The sequence below is a fragment of the Cotesia typhae genome, unplaced genomic scaffold, assembly GCF_013202065.1.
Source record: "Cotesia typhae breed Kobodo isofemale line unplaced genomic scaffold, CoteBio_Ctyphae contig_22, whole genome shotgun sequence".
Classification (NCBI taxonomy): Eukaryota; Metazoa; Arthropoda; class Insecta; order Hymenoptera; family Braconidae; genus Cotesia; species Cotesia typhae.
The window spans coordinates 8,038,121-8,065,066 of record NW_027423728.1 but is presented as its reverse complement, the minus strand read 5'-3'; the positions used below and the strand labels follow the sequence as shown (position 1 = coordinate 8,065,066).

Here is a 26,946-nt window from a genome sequence, read left to right as displayed (position 1 = left end):
TATTTGTATGAAACTTTTTCAACAATTTTATAATTAAAACTAAAGTATAATTTTTTTTAAACTTCAAAATATGAGCATTTTGCACCATAAATGGCAAGCTTAATTACAATTATTGAACAATAATTATATAGATTTTATCCGTAAATTAAAATGTATACGATAAATACAATATTTGAATTTAAAAAAAAAAAAAAAAAAAAAAAAAAAAAAAAAGAAAAAATGTTTTTTAATATTTACTCAATCAATTTTTAAATTCCATATATTTACATAAAATAGTATGTATTATAATTTATAAAACAATTGGTGATCTAATTAACTGTTACAGGTAGTTGACCAACATTGTAAGTATTGTCTTGAAATGTTAAAATTAAGAAAAAATAATTTCAACAATAAATTTGACTGAAATAAAGAATAAATACCTTGATTATAATAATTATTAGGCACCTTTTAAATCTCAACATTTTTCTGCTAACAAAAACTATAAAGTTCGTTGTATTTTAAATGATGATAGTTAACAACAAGATATTTACAGTGTTTAATAACCAGTGTTAATAAAATAGTCAGTTAATATTAATAAAAAGAAAAGCTAGACAATTAAAACGCGAATTTTAGTTTTAAAAATTGATAAATAATCAATTTAACATTATTTAAACTAACTATAACTTAATTTTAGCTACTTCAGTCTCTGATTGTGCCTCTACAAAAGTATGTCCGAGAATTTTACAGCTCAAACAAGTAGATACTTCAAAAATGATGTATAGTTCGTAAATTTATTTTTTTTTATGAATTACTATCAATTTTTTTTGATGATTTTGACGGATTTTGTTTTTGAGAGTCACTGTCCTCGTCACTACAATCTTCATCGTGTGTGTGAGTGACGTTGCGAGGTGTTTCTGGTCTGGCATGCGGAATCGGATTGATTTCTGTTTCTAAAGACTTCTGAAAAAAAAATAAAAAATAAAATAAAATATTTAAAACTGAAAAAAAAAAATATTATTAATTTTAATAAATCTGAATATAAAGAATTTTTTTTTTGTACAAATTTTTTTGGAAAGTAAATAAAATAAATAAAATAAATAAAATAAAAATAAATATTTACAGCCATAATAGTGTGTTGTTCCTCATCTTCATCGTTGAGTTTAAATGTCCGGGATCTACTGATCATTGGAGTTTCCATAACAAAGCGTTGCTCGTGAGCAACGGTGCTTTCATGTGGCATCTAATTTAAAATTTAAAATTAATTCGTAATTCAAACACAAAGAGATTAAAGTGATCTATAAAAAAAAAAAAAATAATAAATAAAATAGACTTACTAGCATTGCCGGCGCACGAAACATGTATGAGAACGGATAATAGATAAGATTAAGAAAGGTCGCTGCATAAAGGTCAGCATATCTGACAACTTGGCTGCTGAAAAATGTTTGTCTACTTCCACTTCTGAACAATGAGCCCATCATACCATAAGCCAAATCCATTTTGTGCGTAACATCTCTAATAGAAGCCCGTAGTTTTGAAATATCAGGCTTTTCATTAGTACTACTGTCTAAATTTCTACGATAATATAAAACGAAAAAATAAAATAATCAATGATTATTATTGAAAAATGAATTAAATAATAAATAACAATGATAATTTAATTTTTAAAATATAAATAACACATACTTGTACATTTCTCCGAGCATAACATCAAGGTTTTGTAATTCTGCGAATAATTGACATTTATCAGTCCAAACGTGTAATTCTTGAACCAATTCTGGGACAATGAGAAAAGTTCTCCAACCGCGGATTTTTTTACTCTTTAAAATATCACCGAAAATGTGATCTCCGATGTAGAGAACGTCTTTTCCCTTAGCTCCGATCATTTCAGTAAAAACGTCGCACGATCCACCTGAATAGACTTCACCTATAAATAAAAAACCATTGAATTAATTTATGAATTATGGATTAGATAAAACCTTGTTGAGTAAATATTGAGATAATTTATTGTGTTAGATTAAAAATGGTTATTACCAGTGTGAAGTGGTCCTTTGTGGGTTCCTAACTTTAACGCGCCAGTTTTTGTATTTACTTGGCGTAAAATAGTGCCTTCACCAAAAAATAATGGCTTGTTAGCGTCAACTACTATAGTATCGAAATAAGTTTTCCAGTCTCTGTGAGGTTCGTGGGGCTATAATGTAATTTAAATATTATTAATTTATAAATTAATTTACTTATTAAATTTTTAGAATTTTCTTAATTGAAAAAATTTATTATTATAAATTATAATAATAATTCTGGTTTATAACATACCCTTGCACCATGTGGAAAATCAAATAAATAAGTCATAATTTTATTAGTAAAATTATAGTCACTGTTTGTAAGAAGAAAAACTTTAGCGCCACTTTCGCGTATCCTGGTTAAAAACATTGGCAATCTTTCATCCTTTTTAACATACTCATCAAGATTTTCAATAGTTTTTGATTTTAGATCTCCTTGAATATGTATCCAATCAACAGCATTCCTGACATCTTGAAAAATACTCTTGAAACTCATTGTAAGCTCACCCTCTTTTACCCCCGTTTTCTCACGCGAGAACTGGGGCGAATTGGTAAAAAAATCTATGAGACACGCTAGCAAGTAGGTTTCTGGTAAATTAAATAAGGTGTTCAACACGTAAACACGTGATTCGTCTAGCTGGAGAAATTTATTCGGATACAATTCGTATACTTGAGAGCTAAAAAAAATTTTTTAATTAATAAAAATTAAAAAATAATTTAGTACTAAATAAATTACTTACTGCTTTAGAAATTCAAAGCCATGAACGCAAACAAGGATATTTCCATAAGCATCTACTTTCAGAAGATTACCGTAGAGTGTATCAAACCATAATCCTCGAACTGGAAAACTCGGATCATATTCAAAAGCACGTATCTCTTGCGGGTAGCCCAGGGAAATTAGGCGCTCTTTGAGTAAGTCAAAACCCAATTGCTCGTATTGAGGTGATTTATACTCCGCTAGAGTATAGTCCATATCGAATCCATAGAATTTAATGTTCTCTAAATGGAGACTTCTGTTGACGAAAATTCTGAAAAAAAAAAAAAAAAAAAAATAAATAAATAATTAAATTGATTAATGATATTGAATAAATTAAAATATATTTACAGCTTCAATTTAGCAATAAATTTATGTCTAGGCATGAATTATTTATGATACACAGATATAATCTCTATTTTAGATAATCAATTCATATAAGTCAGTCTAACCGGAACTTCAATAAACCGTTTATCTGATTATTGTTTGGGAAAATACTTTTTTAATGTCTAAATATATTTTTATAAATCAAATTAATTAAAATAAAAATTTTCAATTTAACAATTTAATTGAAATTTTTTTTACAAAAAAATTACACTCCAAATTATTTAATAAATTAAAAAAAAATTTTTTTATATAATTTAAAAGTTTATAATTAATTTTTGCGAAACAATAAAAAAATAAAAAAACTTACTCATTAGGAACAGAACGTTTAGATACTATATTTAGCACCTTCATAATTAATGTACTTAATTAAAAAAATATTTTTTTATGTTACCGCAAAAAAATAAATAATTTATTGATTTAACAGATAAGAATTATCTCGAATCTTTACAATAAATACTTATTTTATTCATCCACAAAATTACATGTGATGAAATAATTATTGAAAACAGAAGATAAGACTATCAACATGTGAGTTAATAAAATGAATTATAACAATAAATAAAATAAAATAAAAAAAGTAAAATGTAAAATATAAAGTGAAGTTTACTAGCACCGGTTCTAGTCTCTACTGATATGAATTGCTTCGCGCGTACGACTGGTCTTAATAAATGAAATGAAAGTTATCCTAGACGTGGGGAGTCGATGAGTTATACTTGCAACTAATCGCAGGAAATCATCATCAATTTTATGAGAGGGAGAACGAGTTTCAAGTGCTCTGTCTTACTGTTGAAAATTCATTTTATTAATATAAAACATTGCTGATAAATCTTTCGATTATTTACACATCGAATTATGTAGAAAAATTTTAATGAGTCATTAAAGACAAACATTAATATTAACACAACAGAATTTTAACCGGTTTTCTTTTGTTTGACGATATTATCGCTTTAAGTATGGCATTAGATTTAAGTAATTATTTGCAATTAATTTTTTTATGTCTATGACTTGTCACATAAATTTTGTTTGTTAAATTAATTTTTAATCCAATAAGAATTATCAAATAGTTTTTGTAACAAAAATTTTAAATTAAAATTTATAAACAATTTTTCTTTAGAAAAATTGACAGAAAAATTATTTATGTACAAAATTTACAGAAATTTTTATGTATAAAATTAGTAAACAAATTTTTTAACAAAAATTTTGAATAAGAACTTATAAAAATTTTTTATGCATAAATTTACAGAAATTTTTATGTACAAAATTATTAAACAGTTTTTGTAAAAAAATTATGAATAAAAATTTTTATGAGTAAAAATTGCCATAAAAATTTTTAAATATTTAATTTTCACTTAAATTTAATAGATATTAAATATATAAATCTGTCTGTTTCTAAACTACTAAAAATTTTTAACAAAAAAATTCTTATAAATTAAATATAAATCTATAAAATAAATCTTAAGTATTAATTCTCGAATTGGCAATAATTCTAAGCTTTTTCTACCATCAACCTTGTGAGATATTTCTGGTTTCGAAGTATATTAAGTTTAATGATAGACACACGAAATTCTTGTGAAAACCAATTAAATCGTGTAAGGTCAAAAGAATTTACTCACGTGATAAGTATCGCACTTAATGTTTAATTATATTTTATATTTATACTTTGTTTATTAGTTTATAAAAACTCGTTGGTGCTCTGAAAAATAAGCGACGGATTTCATTTTAATTATAAACGTTCTAAGATCGATATTAGCATTAATTTAATTACGGACGTGATTGACATTTAAATGTTGAATAATTCATTAATATACATGAATGAGCGATTTAATTAAAGAAGATAAATATAAAAAATTACATTTTGTCTTCAATGTATTGATTGCAAGTCTAAAACTATAAATCCTTAAGGTATGATGATTAATTAATAAAAATTACATATTTTTTAAAAATATCAAAGAATCGTGTGCAATCGTTCGTGATTTTTATATTGGATTTACGCCAAAATAATAAACATCTGGAGAAATATCATTTCCTTCTTCCATGTTTTTAACCTTGTGCAGTTTTTAAAAAATTTTAAATTCATCTAAAACTCTTGGCATTGATAGAAATTGATTTTCTTCAAGAGTTTTACGTTAAAATTTTTTTTTTCAATTTTTACATTAAATTTTTAATATTAAAAAATATTTTTAATTAATAGTAAAAAAAATCTTCCATTAAATTTAAAGTAAAAATTAAAAAAAAATTTTTTTTTTAAATTAATTTCATTTTTATGAAAAAAAAAAATAAAAAAAAAAAAATAAAAAATTTAATTAAAAAATATTAAACCAATTATAAAATTTTATTACCTGTGACCAAGTTCACGTTTGTAAGGATTACGGGCCCCATCACCCCAACTAACAAAGTCTTGTTCGTCTCTGTCATTTTTATTAAAACGTTCATCACTGGCATGTACATTGTCGAGAACACTGGGACCGTACTTTTGTTCTATACCGCTACTCATGTTCTCCATTACTCAGTACTCTAATTTAGATATTAATAAATTCTATTCTCGAACAACTTTAGAATAGACTGAAATTATAAATTAATTTAAATACAATAAAACTGTTTAAATTTTTACTCTTCAAGTAGTTATATCACTTATTTTCATATATTTATTATTGAACACGAATAATAAATATTTACACACTGTAAAGAGTTGAAAAATAGTTTTCTCAAGATCAATTGAGTAAAATAATTAAAACAATATTGTTTGTAAAAATATAAAATGTAATGTCGACCGTGTTATTGGCGCGTCGCCACTGGAATGATATTTTTCTTGGTGATACTAAGAATAAATAAATATATACATCTTTCGTATAAAAGTGTGTATCAATACAGCAAAACGAAACAGACAGATAAGACGCAATCACTAAAAGGTCATCACACGCATTAATTTTATCATTAAAAAATATTTTTATACGTGGCCTGATGCTCATGTTAAGTGGAACAAAGTATGTTTTCCAAATGAAAGTCTTCGTGCTGTTACTGACCTCATAATAATAATTTTTGTGAGTTTTAATACAACAGTATAATGGCAAATTTAATTTAATTTTTTTCAAATAAAATTAAATATTTTTTTGGAGTAAATTTAATTTTTTTAGAATCAGGATTCTTTCTTTTTGATTTCTTCTTTCATTAATTTTTTTTGTCAAGCTAATATTAACAAAATAAATTAATATTATGATTGACTTAATTATCAAGTTAATAATTAAAATTTCTCTTTCTTAAAGAAATTTCTCTTTATCCGGAACCCCTACGCAAAAATGAAAAAAAATTAGACTTTTATTTTTTGTTTTTATGTGATAACTAAAAAAATTAAAATGTAAAAAAATATATTATCAAAATGTTGATGCACTAACTGTTATGCACGATACTTTAATAACTCGTGCGTACAAGTGTCGCAATAACAATTTAAGAAAAACAGAAAATAATGTTGAATAAAAATAAATACGATAATAAGCATTTGTAAAACAATCGGAGTGATGTTGTCAATTCTTGTAAATATTTTTAGATTTATCAATTTATCTTTGAAAAAAACAATCCAGAAATTGTTGCAATAATCTTTTCTTCATCTAAGGTCAAGTTGACACTCATTTTTTTTTTTTTAATAATAATTTAATGTACTTATCTATTGTTTAAAATTTTGGTTTTACAAAAAATTCCTTTCATGTTGTAACATATTGTTTTGATAAAAATTTAGTATATTTTACGATAAATATTTCGTCAATGACATTCATAAATTTAAATGTTTTAGTGATGAAACAAAAATCGTTACCATAAGAATGGAGTAAAATAATTTAATGTCACTTGTTTTTTAAAATTACTTTGTCAATTTTAATGAATAACATATTTATTTGTAAAACAGTTATGCTTTTGTGTCATCAATAATTATGACATTAAAATTAACAAACATCTGACAATTTTTTAGAGTTTTTAAAAAAAAACAAATTAATATAAAGAAAATTAAAAAAAAAAAAAAATCATATAAAAATAAAACTCTTAGTTAAATTTTTCTAATTATTAATTATTAATTATGTTTGCTAATTTAAATGTCATTATAATTTTACTCCAAAAGTGTAAATAAAATTCATGACATTAAAGTTAGCATTTTTTAATTTAATTTATTTCTTTAAAAACTTCTAAAAATGATCAAATATCTGCTAAATTAATTTTTATATAAAATTCTTATACAAACCTTTGGCTGGCTTGTCGGTACCACTTTTTGTGTCCACTAGGATCTTCATGATGCGAAGAGCCGTCATTGTCTCGTGAGTTGCAATTTTCCAGATCCATAATTAACTGAAAGAAAAAAAAAAAAAAATAAAACATCACTGACAGTTTTTTCAATTTTCTGCTTCTGCCATTGTGGATTAAAATAAAAATAAATAAATACTATGATTTTACAAAAAAAAAAAAATTCACTTAACCATATTTAGCTCCAAAAAACAACGAACATTCATTCAATTATTTTTTTTTTTTTATAAAATTTCATTTTACTCCTGTTAAAAAAAAAAAAAAAAAATAAAATAAAATAAAATAAAATAATTGATCCATACCTATGTTATTAAAGGCAGAAAATAAATACAAAATCTTTAAAAACCGATGAATTAGCCGCTTATTCAATTTGGTATGATAAACTGTTATAATAAAGAGTCCAGCGATATAAAAAATGTGAGTGTGTGAAATAAAAATAAAAACTGAATTGAGAATTGTCAATTGTCATCGGAACAATTGGAAACGCGAAAAAGTGACTCGGCAGTTAGCCACCACAATTACGCCACCTGTGAGAAATGTCAAAAAATTTTTGTTTTAAATTTTACCGCTAAAAATTTTAATTATACTGAAGTTAGCTGACAGCTGTCACTTTTTTAAAAATGTTTATAACAAACCAACCACAAAAAAATGATTACATGTAGAATTTTTATTAAATTATTTTGATAATAATTTAATTGTTTTAAATTAATAATAAATTTTTTGAATGTCTGTTAATTAGTGACACGTGTCATAAATTTTATTTTTTACTTAAATAAAAAATTTTTATTAAGTGATTCTTTATTTTAAAAATATTAATTACTTTTCATATACAATTGTAATAACTGCTTACTAATTAATTATAATAAAAAAAATTATCAATTATATAAAATTAACAATATAATTTTTTGTTTTCGTCGCTACGAAAATATATGGATCTTTTTCAGCCTCAGCAATGTTCATGGAAATAATAGGTTCGTCATTTGAAATTCTAATACTTTTTGATTTGACATTATCAAAATTAAGATGCAGCAAACAATCAGCAGTAGGAGCATAAATTATATGAATTACTCCTAAAAAAAAAAATTAAATAAAAGTAATTATCAATTTTAAATAATTTTATAAAATACAATTAAATTAAATAAAAACCTGAATCTAAACCAAAAAATAAAATATGTCCATGAGTAATGACAGACGTTACACACCCCCCAAGGTATGAAAATATGTCATATATATTGTAGTCATAAGAAAAACTAATGAATAAATATTTTCCTAAAATATTTATAAAAATATAATTACTTCAATAAAATTTATTGTGATAAAAAATAAAAAGGTTATTTACCGATAATAAAAATAATCGCGTTGTAATACGTTACATAAAATTTAATTCTGAGAGATAAGGATGAATCATCTGGAATTATGTATGATTTTAATACTCTCTCGGATTTACTTGACAATCCATAAGCCATATCTTGTCTGAGAAACAATTTTAACTCACTGTTGTTTTTATAAGATAGCAGTAAAGGCTGAAAAAATATCAAAATTTTATAAATATCTAAAATTAATTCTTACAATAAAATATTTAATATTTACCCGTGCATTCCGTAAATAAATTCCAATAGCAGTTGCGTCGCCTAAATCAAATTGTAAATTTTTTTTAGAGATAATTACACCCAGTGAGCATGAATGTTCATAAATTGTTTCTTCATTTTGTGAATAACAATTATTCATTGATCCAGGACTAAAAATAAATTCAATTAATTTTTTTTCACTTCAATTTTAATAGATTAATTTAAATAAATTATGAAAATTAATGTAGCACATAATTAATCATTTTTTTAATTTTGTAACAAATAAATTATGGCAAAAAAAAATTTTTTAAATAAAAATTGACAACTAGAAATTAAAAAAAATAAAAAATCCAATTTTTTTAAGAAAAATTTTTTTATTAAATAAAATTAAAAAATTAATAAAATAAATAAATTATACCAAATAGATTGAGCTGAAGAAATAGAAGACTCTAATTGTTTTTTAGCAGTCACGTTCCAAAATTTAACTGAATTATTTTTAGATCTTGAAACAACTAGTATTTCTTCTTGGTCTAAAAAATCAATAAAAAATTTCAAGTTATAAAAAAATTTTTTAATAAATATTAATTGATAAAATTTATTAGTACCATTATACCAAAATTCAATTTGATCAATAGGTTCACCGTGGGTTGCTGTAAAAGACGGTTCATTTACATTAAAAATATTATAAAAATATATAGATCCTGAATCAGTCCCAACTGCAACATTATCACCTGAAAAAAAAAAAAAATATTATTAAGTGATAAAAGAAATAATTTAAATAAGTAAATAAATTTTTTTTTACTTGACGCGGCTGTGCATGTAATAAATTCATTTTCTTTAAATTTTTCAGAAACATGAATTTTTGTCAACACCGCTTCGGCTTGCAAAATCATAATCCATTTAGAAAAAGAATAAAAAGTTCCTCTCCAAATTTCTTCATCAATAATTACTGGATAATCATCAAGACAGTGTGAAGGAAATGCTTTTATCATGATATCATGAACGTGGCTGCGTCCTATTTCGTGCATGCACGTTCGCTTCCAATTGAAGTTTTTTATTATTTTTTCAATAATGCAGTACCAAGTTGAACAAACTTCTTGAAGGACCATCAGTGGAGATGGATCAGGAATTTTTTGCAAAATTATTTCCCAAATCTCCACCGGGAACATCTTGGATCTTAATTTAATTTATTATTTTATTTTAAACTTACGTGTACAGAGATCTACGGAATGTACTTACGTAATTGCTTTTTTTTAATTCATTAGCAACGCGAAATTCTGAAAAATAAATTTTTAATTAATTATTCTCTTATAATAATAATAATAATAATAATAATAATAATAATTAGTAAAGTATAAATAACTGTTTACTAAAAATAATCTTCTAGTGAATTAAAGAAAAATAATTTTTTTAAGTGACTTACTTTTAATCACATGACACAATCACTTATTGTTTAAATTGTGTCAATTGTTTTTGTGAAAAACTATGGATTAATTTTGAACTTAGTGGAAATAATTATTGTTTAAATTACGACGAAAGAATTTAAAAGGTACTTGGCCACAGTTAAAAAAATCTCTTGATGATTAACTAATTAATGATTGAGCAACATTTGACAAATTTAAATGTGGACATAATTTAGAGTGAAAAATTATTTTTGTTAGGTCATTGGCCTATTTCTTCTTTTTCATCAGAACAATACTTAATATTGTAATTCTTTTTTTTTTTTTTTTAATAATATTTTTTCATAATGTATAAAATAATATTTAAGTTAAAATTATAATTAAATCAAATATCTTAATTAAAATTATTTTAAGGATAATTTAAAATTAATTATGCTAGTCTACAAATCATTTTTAATTAAAATTTTTAATTAATTATAATTATACATGTAAAATAAATTTTATAAATTGTGTAAGTCTACGGACCGGGAATAATAATTCAACGATAATTTATTACAAGTACATGTAATATATTTATTATTCTTATTCTTATTTTATATATTAATGATTTACTAATTCTCATTGAATAATTAGTTTGTCTTCTTGGATAGTTGAAGTAATTAAAAATTTTTGGCAGTCAGTTTTACATTCTCTGTGTAAATATAAACTATCAGCTGTGATAAATAAAAAATGAATAATTAAAACTTAAAAAAATTATAAAACACTTTAAAATTAATATTTTAAAAACTTTTCACTTTAAAAAACACTGGATTATTTTTTTCTTGTAAAATTATTGTCTTCTTTGATGAGCCACTTTGTTGTTTATTTATCATGAAAATTTATTTGTTGACAATAAATAACACTGAAGTTGAATGACATTTAAATTAGCTGTCACTTGATAATTTTTTAATTTTCTTTAACAAAAAAATTATTTTTAAAAAATTGCATTTTTAATTTGTTAAAATTTCTACAAGTCCATTTTTTTAATAATTTTTTTTTGCTCCAATTTATTGGTTAAAAAAATTTTTAAAATTGACAGCTGACTGCTAACTTCAGTATTATGACAATAAAGTATGTTTATTAAAATGACGTTTAATTTCTAAACACCAGAGGTCAGATAGTTTTAATTCGAGGATCATATGTTTTAAATACACGCGCAGTTTTGTGTTTATAATCAAGATTTAATAAAATTTCAACGCAGTAACAAAGTGACAGGAAAAAAAAAGTTGATTAGTCCTATTATGATTATGGTATTCAGGTTAGCTGTCACTTGAGAATTATTTAATTTTATTTAACACAAAGGTTTGTTCCAAAAAATTGCATTTTTTATTTTTTTAAATTTCTAGATGTCAATTTTTTTTTTGGCTATAATTTATTTGTTTAAAATTTTTAAAATGATTAAATTAATTTTTATAAAATAATTATTTATAAAAAAATGCACTCAGAAGTTTTATAAAATTTTTCAGAGTTTTTTTCCTGCAATAAAGTTTAAAATAAAACTTGAACTTAATTTAAAAAAATCAGCTGTCAGCTAAATTCACACTTATAAAAAAATCAATGGAAGTTTAAAGATAAGAAAAAAATGTCAACCATTAATTAATAAAATCTATTACACTCTTAAATCATACTAAAAATTGAAAATTATATATATAAATAGGAATGAGCACCTGTCGGATTATTGAGGGACGAATAAAAGGACGTTTGGAATTGGCTGTTGGCGTGTGCTCGGATTTTTCATCGATGACAGCGACCGAGGAGTAAGTCCGTGGCGCCGTATATTGTGTTGTTCGGCGTTGATGGTAGTTCTTGGCCTCTGGAACGTATGAGCACCAAGGTAATACGCGAAATTTCGTTATACCACGAATAACAAACGTCGATCCTTTCATTTTAGAGTTTCCACGTATTTGTATTTATTATTGATATTAAATCGAGATTAGTTAATTTATTAAATAGAAAAAAATAAATAATAACAAAAGAAAGATAAGAGCAGAGCTAGTGTAGTGAGTTAAAAATAATAAAAACAACCTAGTGGTATATATGATAGATCGAATTTTTATTCTATGTATGTGAGAGACCAACACAATAATACAACACGTTAGTAATAATACTGTATAAATAAAATAATAACGTAATATTGAGTTAACTTTTAATCTATTGCGGAAGCTACGGCCTTTTTTTATTTTTTATTTAACGAACTGTTTGTTTTTCCCGACGCCCCTCAACAGTGTTTAAGCAATTACGTTCATCCGCGCTTCTGTATATTGCGTAAAATTAATCTCATTAAGTGACCTCGGGTATCACATAACCTAAAGACAGTGCGACAAGGTATTATGTCCAATTGAATCTAATGAGTGACAAAAAAAAAATATAAATTATTATTTTCTTTTCAGTGAAAATTTATTTTTTTTTATAAAATATCGGATTTTTATGTCAGAAATTATTTGTGTAAATATAATTAAAATTTTTGGAGTTATTAAATCTTTAATTTAACATCATAATTATAAATATTGATATTTTATGTTTGTTAATTTAAAAATTTATTTTATTTAAAAGTTTTTGATATTTTGAAATAATTTTTACAAATAAAGCCCTACCCCTTGTTGATTTTTAAAAATGAAACAGATTATTTTTTTTTTTTTTTTTTTTTTTTTAGAGTAAAATTAAATGTTTTTGTTTTAATAATATATAATTATTAAGACTGATAAAATTTTCTCAAATATCTGTTACAAAGTTTCATTTTTAATTACTATAGAAAAATAATTAAAAATTACTCCAACACAATTCATATTTTTATTTAGTTTATAATTTAATTAATTTTAAGATTTTATTATTACGCACATTTATTAATTTTTATACTTAATTTTTTTAAGTATTGTTATGTACTTTATTTTATTAATTTCACAATAAATATTTATTATTCACAATGCAACTGAGTTATTTTTTTTTTTTTTATTTATTATAATTTATACCACAAGCACATTAGTAAGTAATTAAAAAAAAAATAATAAATACTTATTATTAGATTGAAAATCAAAATAAAGAAGAAGGATGTTCATCGTTAGATTATCATAAGTACTTGAAAATATGGTCTATTAAAGCAACAAGTGATCAATAAATAATTTAAGTAATCTAAAAAAAAAAAAAAAATTTTAAAGAATGAACAATCAAGCGTTCAGTTTGGCTGAAAAACTTATACCATCAACTTATGTACAACAAGGATTAAATGCGAAGAAAACGAGGGAGAATCTTATAAGAAGTTTTATTGAACATGTAAGTATCAATTAATTTTTTTTTTTTCTTCAAAATTATTTATTTAAAATTTTTTTCTTCATTATTATTTATAAAAAATTAATTTTAAAAATTATTCCAACAGCGAAAATGGCCAGAAGAAGGATGGGACGATGCAACAATCGAAGCATTTCTTTCGGATCTATCACAAATGGACAGCAATAATTTTCCACTGAATTGCAGTGTTGGTGAGCGCGAATCACGAATAATATCAAGTATTGTAGCTCGACGGCATTTTCGCATGGGCCATGGAATCGGCAGATCCGGAGATCTTGAAGAAGTCCAACCAAAAGCTGCCGGAAGTAGTTTAATGTATAAATTATCAAATGCATTAGTATTAGAAGTGATGCGATATATGGGTAAAATAATTAAATTAAAATGATACTGAATTTAACAGACATCCAAAAATTTTTTAGATTTTCATATCAATTAAATTATAACGAAAAAAAATTGGACACATAAAAATTTTACAAAATTACAAGTGTTAATTTAAAAAAATATTTTTTTCACAATAATTGATTTCAAAAATTGTCAGACGTCCGTTAAATTCTGTATTATAAATTTAATGTATTGCTATACATTTAAGCTAAGATAAAAAATAAAAAATAATTTTTTTCAGGTGTTAAAAGTATCGCTGGATGTTTCTTATCACCGATGGCAACGGGTATGAGCTTGGTACTCTGCATGTTGACTTTAAAACTGGACAGACCACGAGCCAAGTACGTTCTCTGGCCCAGAATCGATCAAAAGTCAAGCTTTAAGTCTATAATAACAGCTGGACTGGAGCCGATTGTTATTGAGATGCTGATTGTGGGAGATGAATTGAAAACTGATCTGCAGAGACTCGAATCACAGATGGCTGCCTATGGAGAGAGTATTGCTTGTGTTCTTTCAACTACCAGCTGCTTCGCTCCTCGTTCTTGCGATTCAGTTGATTTGATTGCTGCGCTGTGCACGCAATATAATATTCCTCATTTGGTCAACAATGCTTATGGGTATGCATTTCAACTAGTAAATTTTCTAAAAAAAAAATAATAATTTTTTAATTAAATATTTTTGATATTTATGATAGATAAAAAAAAATTTTATGTATTAATTAGATTACAGAGTACTAGATGTATGCATTTAATTCAAGAAGCCTCGAGAAAGGGACGAGTTGATGCCTTCGTTCAGAGCACCGATAAAAATTTTCTCGTTCCTGTCGGAGGCGCTATTATTGGTTCATTTGATAAAAATCTTCTCGACCGAATTTCAAAGATGTATCCAGGTCGTGCAAACGCTAGTTCTACTATGGACGTAATGATTACACTTCTGGGCCTAGGAATGGCTGGATATAAGCAGTTGATTGCTCAGCGGAAAGAAATGTATGCATACTTGAAAGAAGAACTGGGTAAAGTTGCTACCAGACACGGTGAAAGATTATTAGACACCAAAGGCAACCCTATATCCATGGGAATGACTTTGCAGTGTCTCAGTCATCAGCATGATCATAAACAAGTTACTATGCTTGGATCCATGTTATTTCTTAGAAATGTTAGCGGTTCAAGAGTAATTACTACTACTGATGTTAAAAATATTGTTTCACATAAATTTGAAGGTCGGTAATTAAATTATTAAATTTTTTTTTTTTTTTTAATATAATTAAGAAATGACCTTGTGTCTTGTGAACTATTGACATTTTTAAAGATATAAGCTCACCCCGAAATTACACTCATCAAGATCTTTCATTTGAATACCCACATGAATTTTTCATATATTTCATATATTTATATATATTATATATATGTATATATGAAAAATATATCAAAAATGCAAGTGGGTACTCAAATGAAAGCTCTTGATGAGTGTAACATCGGGATGAGCTTATATTTTTAAAAACATTAATATTTAAAAAAGTACAGTGCAATTTAACAGAAATTTTTTATTTAAAAAATTGTATTTTATTTTTTATTAAAAAAATTTTATTTTTCAGGCTGGGGAGCACACAATAGCAATTATCCAATCCCATATTTAACAGCAGCCGCTGCTCTAGGAATGAAACGCAGTGATGTAGATGCGTTTGTACAGCGATTGGACAAAGCTTTGACTAAAGTCCGACGGCGATCAGCACCAGTAACTCCAACAGCTTCATTAGCAGGCTCAAGTATTAACGGCGATACGGGAAATCCCGGTGGTCCAGGTGAATCCAGCACCGCCTCTACTAGCCGAGCTAGTAGTAAAGATTCTTTGCGCAAATGAACCGTAGTCAACGCAACTGGACAGTCGAATCAACACATTAATATGAATTTATAAGCAAAATTTTGCTTCAGATTAATTGTATAAAAATTATACATGTGCTGATATGCCTGCTCAATTGCGTTGACATATAGATAAATATTAAAAAATAAAAACAAGTGTGTTATTGCGATAAAAAATTATGTAAGAAAAAAAAAAGCGCTGGACGCATTTTTTCTCTTTACAATCGATTTAAAATCAATCACTATACGAATTTATTGGTTAAATTTATAAAATTATTTTATTAAAAAAACTTTTTTTTTTTTTTTTTTTTTTTTTTTCAATTAATTTTTTTTTTTGTAAGGGAAAAAAATTAAAATTAATTATAATTAAAATACAAAATATCTATTTGAATGAATTTACAAAAAAAAATTGGTAAGAATGACTTAAATAGTAATTTAGAAATTTTTAAAATAAATATTTAAACACCATTACTTTATTTATACAATATAAATATATAAAAAATAGATTTTACGGTATCAATAACTGAATATACAAAATTAAAATAATTTGGCGATAGCAAATTGAATAAAAAAAAAAAAAAAAAAAATTGAGGCTTTATTATATAAATTATAGTTAGTATAATTTTTTTTACTTCATATTTTCACCCAAGCGCTTGATAATAAAATATATGAAGAGAATTAAAACAGCGTAGGTAGAAACGGATAATAAACTCTCAGTATTTAATAGAAAATAAATTAGACTAAGTGATTAAATATTGCAACTAGATTTGATGGACTAAATTATAGAAAATAATAGTTAAAAAAAAAAATAATAAAGTTAAGTAATTGCATGAATTTAGAGAATAAAATATGAAAAAGAATGTTACAGCTCACAGAACGAAGGCCTGGCGCCTTGATGAGAGTTTAGGATCGTTATTAATTATATTAGTTAGTGAATTTAATATTTATTTAAATAAATATATAGCTTTACACTTTAATAATTAATTATTTTGTGCATTAAAATTTTTAATTCAATATTTAGTTTAATTAATTGTCATTTAAAATGTTAAATTTTTTTTTTTCATTAATTATTGTCAAATTTTTTTAAATTAAATTTTTGATTTATTTATTTATAGAAGTGGCTTGACATTGAAAAAAATTTAACAAAGTTTTCAATTATTCAATGGAGTAAAATAAATTGGTAAACAGAGTTTATAATGCCTACGAGACAATTAATAATAATTAATTAATTATATACAATAATAAAAATAATATAAATTATTAAATAAATGCGATGTACTCCTATGTAAATAAAATACTTGTTATATTATTGAATTTTCATTTTGAATCGTCAATAATATTATAAAGCTCTTTGTTTAAGCGGATATTTTTATTTTGCGACTAATTATTGAAATATTTAAATAATTTATTTAATAAATCAAATAAATAAATAATTAAACATTTGTATCAAAAAGTTATGCTCGTATAAAATTTTAATAGATTAGTGGCCTAGATTGAAGCTTGATAAAGTTTACTTTTTTTATAAGTGACAAAAAAAAAATTATACTATAATAATCCATACGAAACATTCCATTAAAAATGATATACATGTATTATTAATTTATTAATTCCTTTGAGAATTAATGATACAATAAGATAGATTACTTTGTAACAGTATAATAAAGGAAAAATTTAAAGCTATAACTCATGTAAACGAATTACAAAAATTTGAGTGACAATTTAATAGAAATAAAGAAAATTAGAAATAAATATTTAATTGTTATTATTATTTTTTTTTTTTTTAATTATTTAACTAGACTGACATTATAATTTTTTAGCACTAAAATTATTATAAAAACAATTATTAAATACCTTTTAACTTGACAATTAAAAAAATGTCAGAATCAGCTGATTTCAGTATCCTGAATAGTTCGTAAAGTCCCGGGTAGGTTAACTATTTTGACAGCTCTGCCGTCTAGCGGTGAAGGTCGTAAAAATTATCTTCATAGTAAGTATATAGTAAGGGAAAATAAATAATATTTATATTTATAAATATCAATATACGTCCCAGCTGTCAAAACAGTCAAAACTTGTGTTGTTGATTATAAAATAAATAAATGAAAATAATTTTATCGATGTTAAAAAAATAAAGTTTTATAAATATAAAAACATACTTTATTATACATAGTATTTTTATCAGAGAGTTTAAGATTTAGCACAGTAATGGATTTAGCTAAGTCGTTGTTTAATGTTAGGGATCACGAAGGTTATGTTGGAAAAGAAGATCACAATGTAAGTAATTAATAAAAAACAATCATGAGATTAATTTTTAAAAATTTCTACATGTCAATTTTTTTTTGCTATAATTTATTTATTACAAAAATAATTCAAGATGGAATTTTTTTATTACAATTTATTTATTAAAAAAATTAATTTAGCATAAGTTTAATAATTTAAATAATTTTAAAGTCAGCTGTTGATTTAAAAAATTTTTATAATAAATTAATTAGAATAAAAAAATGCTTCTAAAAATTTTCACTTGTAATTTTTATTAATTTTCACATGTGAAATTTTTTAATAATAATTTAATTGCCATAAAATTCTAAGAAAATTTTTTAAAAACTTTTACAAAAAAAATTAATTTAAAATTTTTTTACAGAAAAAACTTGAAGCACTTGGATCTGAAGATGAATACGACGGAGATTTTAATGAATCAAGCGAAGACCTGATATCTCCAGTACCAGGAGGTCCGTTTTCAGCTCTGACACCGTCCATGTGGCCGCAAGATATCCTAGCGAAGCTCAACCAGCCGGAAGACCCAAATTCCCAACCAGACTACAGGTTCGACGAGTTTGGCTTTCGAGTCGAAGAAGAAGACGGCCCGGAGCAGAGTTCTAAAAAACTCCTCGGCGTGCCATTCGTAGAAGATCCACAGCACAGACAAAAATGGCTGACTCTGATGGAGTTCAGTCGTTCCCAAGAAATTCCAGAAACTCTGTGGCACCGTACAGACCAGCGTCTGCCCAGAACTGACAAGCTCAGAGAGATGGTAAGACGTGGAATTCCTCATTCACTTCGTCCGAGAATCTGGATGCGGATGTCCGGAGCTCTGCATAAAAAAATATCCTCAGACATGAGCTACAAGGACATCGTAAAGGCGTCGAGCAGCGACGCGTTGATGACCAGCAAACAAATAGAGAAAGATTTACTGCGAACTATGCCAGCGAATGCTTGCTTTAGCAATTTACACAGCACGGGAATCCCAAGACTGAGGCGAGTAATGCGAGGCTTGGCTTGGCTCTACCCAGACATTGGCTATTGCCAAGGCACGGGAACCATGGCCGCGTCTCTGCTGCTACTGTTGGAAGAAGAGGACGCATTTTGGATGATGGCTACCATCGTCGAAGACTTGCTGCCTGCTTCTTATTACTCATCCACACTGCTGGGTGTTCAAGCAGACCAAAGAGTCCTTAGGACACTTATCACTAATTATTTACCTGACATTGATCATGTTTTGTCTCAGCATGATATAGAATTAAGTTTGATCTCTCTTCACTGGTTTCTAACTCTCTTTGCATCAGTTGTTCACATGAAAATCCTGCTCAGAATCTGGGACTTATTTTTATTTGACGGCTCAATAGTTTTATTCCAGGTGAATGACATTAAATTATTTTTATTATTTATTTTATTGAAAAATAATTAAAAGAAAAATTTTCACATGTAGAAAATTTTACAAACTACACGTGCAATTTTTTAAAAATATTTTTTATTTTTTACAATTTAAAAAAAAATTTTTTTTGCTATAATTTATTTATTAAAAAAATTATCAAATATCTTCTAAATTAATTTTTATTCTAGGTAACCTTCGGCATGCTGAAAATCCGGGAATCAGAGCTTAAATTGCTAGAAAATTCAGCGCAAATTTTCAACGCGCTGTCTGACATTCCAGGAGACATTGATGATGTAGACCAATTATTTGAAATTGCGCTGGAAGTCAGTGGGTTTTTGACAGATGTCCTTATTGAGACTCACAGGCGACGGCATCTAGCGTACCTAATGGCAGATCAGGGTGGCCTGGTTGGTAATCCTGACGCAGTACCCAATTTACCGAAGCAGCACCTCAATAAGCGACAAATGAAGCGTAACAAGTCTGTCCTCCAGACATTTTTATTCGGCAGCGACGCCAGTGAAGAGGATGCTAAGTCTAAGAATATAAGACAGACAGAAATTCTCGTAGATTTAAGAGAGACTATTTTACAACTAGCGAGACACTTTATAAATGTTGATCCAAAATTAACCAACGTCTCGCTGATTGCTGACTACACCATGGAGAGCCATTCGAAGGACCATGATAATTATGTCAATGTCTCACGGACCCGCAACAGACGAGCTAAAGCGTTGCTGGACTTCGAGAGACACGATGATGATGAACTGGGGTTCAGAAAAAATGATATAATAACAATTATTAGTCAGAAGGATGAGCATTGCTGGGTAGGCGAACTGAATGGACTTCGCGGCTGGTTTCCGGCTAAGTTTGTCGAGTTGCTGGATGAGAGGAGCAAGCAGTACACGTGCGCTGGTGATGATGCCGTCAGCGAGGCAGTCACTGATCTTGTAAGGGGCAGTCTCTGTCCGGCTGTTAAGGCTTTTTTTGAGCACGGGATGCGCCGGCCATCTTTCCTTGGGGGATCTTGTCATCCCTGGCTGTTTATTGAAGAAGCTTCGACTCGGGAAGTTGAGAAAGATTTCAATTCTGTCTACAGCAGACTTATTCTTTGCAAGACTTACAGGCTTGATGAGGACGGCAAGGTTCTTACGCCTGAAGAGGTTTGTTATTTTTAAAAATATAAGCTCATCCCGATGTTACACTCATCAAGAGCTTTCATTTGAGTACCCACTTGCATTTTTCATATATACATATATATAATATATATAAATATATGAAAAATTCATGTGGATACTCAAATGAAAGGTCTTGATGAGTATAATATCGAGATGAGCTTATATTTTGAAAAATGTCAATAATTCACAAGATACAAGGTCATTTTTTAATTATGTTAAAATTGTTTATTTTTTTTTTTTTTTTTTTTTTTTAAGTTACTTTATCGCTGCGTCCAGGCTGTTAATTTAACCCACGATAACGCTCATGCACAAATGGATGTTAAACTCCGGTCGCTAATTTGTTTGGGATTAAATGAACAAGTTTTGCATTTATGGCTTGAGGTTTTATGCTCTTGTGTTGAAATTGTCCACAAGTGGTAAGTAAAAAAATATTTTCGATTTAATTTTTTTTTATTATTCATTATTATTATTTTTATACAGGTATCAACCATGGAGCTACATTAATAGTCCAGGCTGGGTTCAAGTAAAATGCGAATTAAGAATCCTTAGTCAATTTGCATTTAATTTAAATCCTGACTGGGAATTACCAAGAAAAAAAGAACAATCACAACCCTTAAAGGATGGTGTTCGCGATATGCTTGTTAAACATCACCTTTTTTCTTGGGATCTGTGAGTTATTATTTATAGATTTTTTTCTGGAAGTTTATCTTAATCACAGTTTATTTATTCATCATTTTATTCTCATATTTTAATTAAATATTACGGATTAATTAATTAATTAATAATTAGTTAACAAAATATTTGAGTACCTGCAAGAGCACACGCATCCATAACAATGATAATCAATCCCTAAAAGGATTTTTTTAATAAGATTTTTATTTAATAAACCAAAGATAGACAGATTAACTTAATAGATCAATATTTTAGTAGATAATTTTTTCCGTCCTTTCATCAAATTTATAAAATTATAAAATTGTTCACCAATAAAAAATAAATTTTCATGAAATTTGGAGTTTTGGCTTACAATATTAATGTTATAAATAATTAAAATTGTATTTTAACTTATTAGTTTAAATTATCACTATTATAAACTGTTGAATAAATTCAGAATTTTTATCTTATTGAATAACAAATATTATTATGTAAAAAAAAAATCAATGTATATATAATATATTAATTTGATTGTATGATTAATTTTATTTATCTTCATCTTATAGATAAAGTGATAAATATGGCGTGAATAAAAAATTTTTCAACTATTAAATTCATTAATTACACTCTCCTATTTTTTTTTTTTTTTCAATATAGATTTAAAAAATATGGAATTTATGTTATAAATTAGAAAAAAAATTTTTAAATTGAATATTTTCATAAAAATAATTATTAATAAAATATAAATTTGACTTACTATTACAAATCAGTAAAAAAATTATGTTTGTCCAAAGAAACAATATTTTTTTTATCACTTTCTGGAATTAAAGATTTTTTTTTAATATAAATAAAATGTAAATCCATTACATTGGTACCAGTGAGCCCAGTTTTCAACAAATCACTGCCTTTTTTAAACCTAGAATAAAAATTATAAGAGTCATTATTTTTTAAAACATTACCAACATCAATATTTTCAATCAATTCTCTAGTATTTGATATTCCATCCTTAGCTTCATTTAAAAATCTTATCTTCATCAGTTCCAGCAATTGGATTGCCGTCGAATAGATTTCAGCATACCCAAATGCGCCAGAAGCATCATTAGGGCCATCCTGGCCATCCGTGCTAGCACTCAACAGTATCACATCAAAAGAATTAAACTCTTGATTGCAATCAGAAATTTTAAACCAATCTTGGGAAAATCTCAGAGCAAGTTCTTGATTTCTTCCTCCTTTTCCCGAGCCGACTACCAGCACTGAAGGTTCTCCACCTGCAATTAGAATCAATCCACCTTCGATTGCTTTGGTAGCTTGGTAAATTTCTTTTGCTTTGCTGCTGAACAATGATAGATCAGGATCATTGTTAATTGACGCGTTGAAATTTTCCATTGAAGAAGATTCATTGAAAGTTTTACACACCAAGCTGCATAATTTAGCGTACATCCTGCTAATTTGCACAACCAATCCTTGAATATTGTTAAATAATATTACAGAAGTTAATCCTTTGCGCGTACATTCTTGCTTTGCATTTTCAATGGCTAATGAATTGTTGCCAATAATAAAATTTTTAACGTGATTATTTATTTGCTCAGGAATTATTGGATCAGAAAAAATAATTTTTTTTAAATTATCACTCAATTGGCTTGAAAGATTGTATTTTATAAATATTTTTTCAATAACGTGAGGTGGTATTGAATTACTGATTGTAGGTCCACTGGCAATTAATTCCATTGGATCATCAATAATATCTGATAATATTAATCCAATTACATAAGCGGGATGAGCCATAAAAGCTAAACCGCCGGCTTTAACAACCGATAATTTTTGCCTAATAGAATTAACTTCTTTGATATCTGCTCCTGAATTGAATAATTTCCGGCAAATACTAAGCTTTTCATCAAGAGTTACAGGTGGCTTAGGCATCGACAATAAAGCTGAACCACCGCCTGATATCAAAACTATCAAAGTGTCAATTTCATTTAATGATTTAACTAACTCAATTATATCCCGGGTTACTGACACAGTATCATTATCTGGTTCATTATTGAAACTGCTCTCTACATAATTTATTACACCAGGCTCTATATTATTTAATATATTATCCTTTGAGCCTCTTGGTATACTAACTATTCCTTTTATCAAGCGATTACCTAGTAGCTTTTCCAAAGCTACTGCCATACCCATTACGGCTTTTCCAAAGCCTACAACGTACACGTTATCTGTCACAGAAATTACTTCATTGTTTATTATTAAATTGTTATTGTTTAGCTTTACCTTTTGTGAAATTATTTTGTGAGGTTTCACCGAATCCAAAGCTGCGAAATAAATTTCGCTTAAATTTTTTTTTTCTTCGTGGAAATTATTTTTAGGCTGTGACATTTTTTTGGGGAATAAAATATTTTTGTTTAATCTAAAAAATAAAATATTTAAAATTAATTTAATATCAAAATTTAAGTAGCAGATATTTAATAATTTTTTTAATAAATAAATTAGTGCAAAAAAAAAATTGACATTTAGAAATTTAAAAAAATAAAAAAGTGCAATTTTTTAAATAAAATTTTTTTGATGAAAAAAATTTAAAAAATGATCAATTACTTTTTTATCATAATTTTTTTGTAAAAAAATTATTTAAATTACAGTTTTTTAATAATCCAATTGCATAAATACTAATACACTTGTTAGATTTCATAAATTTAATTATGTTTATTAATATATACCATAAGTACATAAACTTTTTGAGGTTAATTGGATCATTCCTTCCTCTAAATATTATTATGCAATTTTTTTAGATCTTAATCTTGATATCAGCGTTCTAATGATTGCAATTAAATTCTTAGAGTATGAGAAAAATAAATTGAACTGTCATGGCGGTTTTGCTAGATTTAAATTCACAATAAAGCTTCCATAAATTTTAAATTCTGGAATTTTTTTTGTAATAATTTTATTAATATAAAATTCAAAAAAAATTTTATAGCAATTAAATTATTAAAAAAAAATTATTAGAAATTTTTTTAATTGTAATTAATTTGTTACAAAAATAAAAAAATTTGACAGCCGTCAGCTGACTTCATTAATGTGAATTAAAAACAAAAATGTGACATTTAATTTGTCAGCTGTCAAAAATATACTCACTAAATTTATTTTAACTTCTGACATAATTTTTTTTTATCTTAAAATTTTTTAGATTGTAATAGTTTAGTAAAAGATAAAATTTTAAATTAAAAAAAAAAAAAAAAAAAAAAAAAAAAAACCCGAAGAAAACAACTTGATTCTTGGAATATCTGACTAAGTACTTATAGACCCGAAATGTCAAATTTCATTGAAAGTATTTGAAAATAAACATCATCACCGATAGCTTTGAAGTTGCTTATAGTTTACGGAAATACGCTAAGTGGCCACCTTTAGGTTATGATTATTAAGTCTATAAAAAATTCAAATAAATTAACTTCTAACCAGAAAAAAAAAAAAAAAAAAAAAAATTTAATCCTCCAGTTTTGTTAAAATTAAATTCTTATTGAATAAATGAGTTTCGACTTCCGTATCTCGTCAGTTATTGTATTCACAAATTTAATTTATTAAACTTGTTCATAGAATTTAAAATACTCAAGACTGTATTATGTGTCACTTTTAAACTAAATAGCTTCCAATGCAAAATTATGGATTTTTTTCTATGGTAATCTAACATTTACAAGTAAATTACATTTTATCTTTTTAAATAAAAAAAAAAAGTGTGTTTTTTTAATGATAAAATTATTAAAAAAAAAAAATAATTTAAAAATAAATTTAAAATTCTACATCAATAAATTGGAATGTCATCAAAATAAATTACAAAAGATTTGATGTAAGTATGAATTATTAAACACATTAACCGTTAAAACAAACAGTGTAATTATTTATATAAAAACTGAAATAATGTTTCAGTGTTGGATGATAAATACAACGGCTGATGAGTCTTCGGATAATTATAGGGCACGGAAATGGACTCACACCTGTCATGACAAATCGTGAGATAAGCAATAAGTTTTTTCATTAAAATTTAAGCGCTATAAACTCGTTCGTAGTTTCATCAATTCTCTATTCTGTGTTAATGTACCGATAAACTTTTTTTATGAATTTACTAATTCATTAATGAGTATTGATTATATGTTTTTATAATTTTTCTCTCTATTTCTGTTTGACATCTTCAGGAGGCGTGTCATTTAATAATTTGTCTGGATATTAACCAGCATACTCCTATCGGAGTCGTAATTATAATCTAAATCGTTGGAATTTAAAAAAAAAAAAACTTCAATATTAAAGTTACAATTTAATAATTTTTTATACTTACCAAGGTAAAAAGTATTTTTGTTTTATGGTCGGATTTTATCTTATGTGTTGTACTTTATTACTGTTTCTTGTAACTAAAGCGAATGAATTCCTTTCAGCCTCATTTGTGGTGGCGAAATATTATTCTCGGAATTATTGGCCATGGAATAAAATTCTAAGTATAAATAGTGAGAAAAAAAAAATGAAAAAAAGAATTCTATTTTATACAGGAAGAAAAATAATTTTTTTAAATTAAAATTAAATGAATATCATAAGTGATTTGTTAATATTCTCTTTTGAGATTAAATTTAGCTACTATTAACTAAATTAAGCATACATATAAATGAAAGTATTATAAGCCGGGTGTAAAGTACTTCTCGCTATTTTTTTTTATACTTTATTAAAATAATTTTCTTTTGCAAAATTAATATGCTCTTACTTTAAATTATTACGAATTTAATTAATAGAAATAAATTTATTTCAGATTCTGGTTTTATTAAAAAACAAGAGATTTTTAAGGGTATAATTAATCCGAGATAGAACAACAACCAGCTGAGGTGTAATTCATCTATTAATACAATATTTACTCTAAATATTATAATTCTGATGATGTTAATAATTACCGGTCTTCATGAATAATGCCCGATTCATCGCTTTGGCGTCAATAGGTAACTCATTAAATTTACCTTGCATTATATATTATCTCTGGTAGTTGACTGTGTAATTAATTTGACCCGGTGATTGCAAAATTAAGAAGAATTAAAAATATCTTGATTTTTTTTTTTTTTTTTTTTTGATAAATTCTGGCTTTTGTTAAATTGCACTGTACTTTCTTAAATATTGATATTTTTTTAAATATAAGCTCATCCCGACGTTACACTCATCGAGAGCTTTCATTTGAGTACCTACATGCATTTTTGATATATTTTTCATATATATAAATATATAATATATATAAATATATCAAAAAATGATGTGGGTATTTAAATGAAAGGTCTTGATGAGTGTAACATCGGGATGAGCTTATATATTTAAAAATGTCGATAGTTTACGAGATACAAGGTCATTTCTTAATTATGATTTTTGAATTTTTTTTAATTTTGATAAAAGTATTATTTAATACAGCAATTTAGAGAAACGATAATTAATATAAGGTATAATAAATAAATACATACA

The 26,946-nt window shown here is 25.8% G+C and overlaps 5 protein-coding genes and 1 long non-coding RNA gene across 13 annotated transcripts; 3 read left to right on the top strand and 3 right to left on the bottom strand.

The window, feature by feature from the left end:
* Positions 1–220: 220 nt before the first annotated feature.
* On the bottom strand, positions 221–12,506 carry Nt5b (5' nucleotidase B). Of its 6 annotated transcripts, none has more exons than XM_074238057.1 (9): positions 12,139–12,506; positions 7,406–7,509; positions 2,777–3,064; positions 2,290–2,713; positions 2,011–2,167; positions 1,663–1,903; positions 1,314–1,551; positions 1,100–1,219; positions 221–939 (listed from the first exon to the last, which is right to left on the bottom strand). In XM_074238057.1, the coding sequence occupies exons 1-9, from the start codon at positions 12,355–12,357 to the stop codon at positions 781–783; spliced, it is 1,950 nt and encodes a 649-aa protein (XP_074094158.1). In that variant the 5' UTR covers positions 12,358–12,506; the 3' UTR covers positions 221–780. The 6 variants fall into 6 exon arrangements, with proteins under 6 accessions (XP_074094158.1, XP_074094159.1, XP_074094161.1 ...); XM_074238058.1 differs by having other exon boundaries at positions 221–936; XM_074238060.1 differs by lacking the exon at positions 12,139–12,506 and adding an exon at positions 7,767–7,903.
* LOC141524296 (uncharacterized) lies at positions 8,278–10,563 on the bottom strand. Its single transcript, XM_074238100.1, has 8 exons — positions 10,456–10,563; positions 9,835–10,309; positions 9,638–9,763; positions 9,451–9,562; positions 9,055–9,202; positions 8,804–8,987; positions 8,611–8,733; positions 8,278–8,534 (listed from the first exon to the last, which is right to left on the bottom strand). The coding sequence occupies exons 2-8, from the start codon at positions 10,199–10,201 to the stop codon at positions 8,344–8,346; spliced, it is 1,251 nt and encodes a 416-aa protein (XP_074094201.1). The 5' UTR covers positions 10,202–10,309; positions 10,456–10,563; the 3' UTR covers positions 8,278–8,343.
* On the top strand, positions 12,173–17,724 carry Secs (Sec synthetase). 2 transcript variants are annotated; one of them, XM_074238080.1, is made up of 6 exons: positions 12,173–12,305; positions 13,494–13,741; positions 13,845–14,118; positions 14,379–14,754; positions 14,860–15,356; positions 15,732–17,724. In XM_074238080.1, the coding sequence occupies exons 2-6, from the start codon at positions 13,628–13,630 to the stop codon at positions 15,995–15,997; spliced, it is 1,527 nt and encodes a 508-aa protein (XP_074094181.1). In that variant the 5' UTR covers positions 12,173–12,305; positions 13,494–13,627; the 3' UTR covers positions 15,998–17,724. The 2 variants fall into 2 exon arrangements, with proteins under 2 accessions (XP_074094181.1, XP_074094182.1); XM_074238081.1 differs by lacking the exon at positions 12,173–12,305 and adding an exon at positions 12,666–12,796.
* A 334-nt stretch (positions 17,725–18,058) lies between these two features.
* Positions 18,059–22,035, top strand: LOC141524274 (small G protein signaling modulator 3 homolog). Its single transcript, XM_074238047.1, has 5 exons — positions 18,059–18,267; positions 18,635–19,627; positions 19,834–20,802; positions 21,073–21,233; positions 21,298–22,035. Exons 1-5 carry the CDS (start codon positions 18,199–18,201, stop codon positions 21,488–21,490), a joined length of 2,385 nt encoding a protein of 794 aa, XP_074094148.1. The 5' UTR covers positions 18,059–18,198; the 3' UTR covers positions 21,491–22,035.
* Positions 22,036–22,216: 181 nt separating this feature from the next.
* LOC141524286 (glycerate kinase) lies at positions 22,217–24,664 on the bottom strand. Of its 2 annotated transcripts, none has more exons than XM_074238067.1 (2): positions 24,598–24,664; positions 22,217–23,875 (listed from the first exon to the last, which is right to left on the bottom strand). In XM_074238067.1, the coding sequence occupies exon 2, from the start codon at positions 23,842–23,844 to the stop codon at positions 22,228–22,230; it is 1,617 nt and encodes a 538-aa protein (XP_074094168.1). In that variant the 5' UTR covers positions 23,845–23,875; positions 24,598–24,664; the 3' UTR covers positions 22,217–22,227. The 2 variants fall into 2 exon arrangements, with proteins under 2 accessions (XP_074094168.1, XP_074094169.1); XM_074238068.1 differs by lacking the exon at positions 24,598–24,664 and having other exon boundaries at positions 22,217–23,684; positions 23,740–23,854.
* Positions 24,665–24,998: 334 nt separating this feature from the next.
* Positions 24,999–26,681, top strand: LOC141524324 (uncharacterized). Its single transcript, XR_012478689.1, has 3 exons — positions 24,999–25,306; positions 25,387–25,469; positions 26,255–26,681. It is a non-coding gene; the product is annotated as an uncharacterized LOC141524324 (long non-coding RNA).
* The last annotated feature ends 265 nt before the right edge of the window (positions 26,682–26,946 follow it).

What these genes read in the sequence shown, in the direction of transcription:
- Nt5b (XM_074238057.1), bottom strand. Translation starts at nt 12,357, where the DNA reads ATGAAAGGATCGACGTTTGTTATTCGTGGTATAACGAAATTTCGCGTA. An exon ending in CAAAGGACCACTTCACACTG is followed by an intron (nt 1,904 to 2,010) that starts GTAATAACCATT and finishes TTTTATTTATAG; the next exon opens with GTGAAGTCTATTCAGGTGGA. An exon ending in AACAACACACTATTATGGCT is followed by an intron (nt 940 to 1,099) that starts GTAAATATTTAT and finishes TTTTTTTTTCAG; the next exon opens with AAGTCTTTAGAAACAGAAAT.
- LOC141524274 (XM_074238047.1), top strand. Translation starts at nt 18,199, where the DNA reads ATGGATTTAGCTAAGTCGTTGTTTAATGTTAGGGATCACGAAGGTTAT. An exon ending in TTGGAAAAGAAGATCACAAT is followed by an intron (nt 18,268 to 18,634) that starts GTAAGTAATTAA and finishes ATTTTTTTACAG; the next exon opens with AAAAAACTTGAAGCACTTGG. An exon ending in AGGTTCTTACGCCTGAAGAG is followed by an intron (nt 20,803 to 21,072) that starts GTTTGTTATTTT and finishes TTTTTTTTTAAG; the next exon opens with TTACTTTATCGCTGCGTCCA.
- Secs (XM_074238080.1), top strand. Translation starts at nt 13,628, where the DNA reads ATGAACAATCAAGCGTTCAGTTTGGCTGAAAAACTTATACCATCAACT. An exon ending in TAAGAAGTTTTATTGAACAT is followed by an intron (nt 13,742 to 13,844) that starts GTAAGTATCAAT and finishes TTATTCCAACAG; the next exon opens with CGAAAATGGCCAGAAGAAGG. An exon ending in TTGGTCAACAATGCTTATGG is followed by an intron (nt 14,755 to 14,859) that starts GTATGCATTTCA and finishes TGTATTAATTAG; the next exon opens with ATTACAGAGTACTAGATGTA.
- LOC141524296 (XM_074238100.1), bottom strand. Translation starts at nt 10,201, where the DNA reads ATGTTCCCGGTGGAGATTTGGGAAATAATTTTGCAAAAAATTCCTGAT. An exon ending in TACATGCACAGCCGCGTCAA is followed by an intron (nt 9,764 to 9,834) that starts GTAAAAAAAAAT and finishes TTTTTTTTTCAG; the next exon opens with GTGATAATGTTGCAGTTGGG. An exon ending in CGCGATTATTTTTATTATCG is followed by an intron (nt 8,734 to 8,803) that starts GTAAATAACCTT and finishes TAAATATTTTAG; the next exon opens with GAAAATATTTATTCATTAGT.
- LOC141524286 (XM_074238067.1), bottom strand. Translation starts at nt 23,844, where the DNA reads ATGTCACAGCCTAAAAATAATTTCCACGAAGAAAAAAAAAATTTAAGC.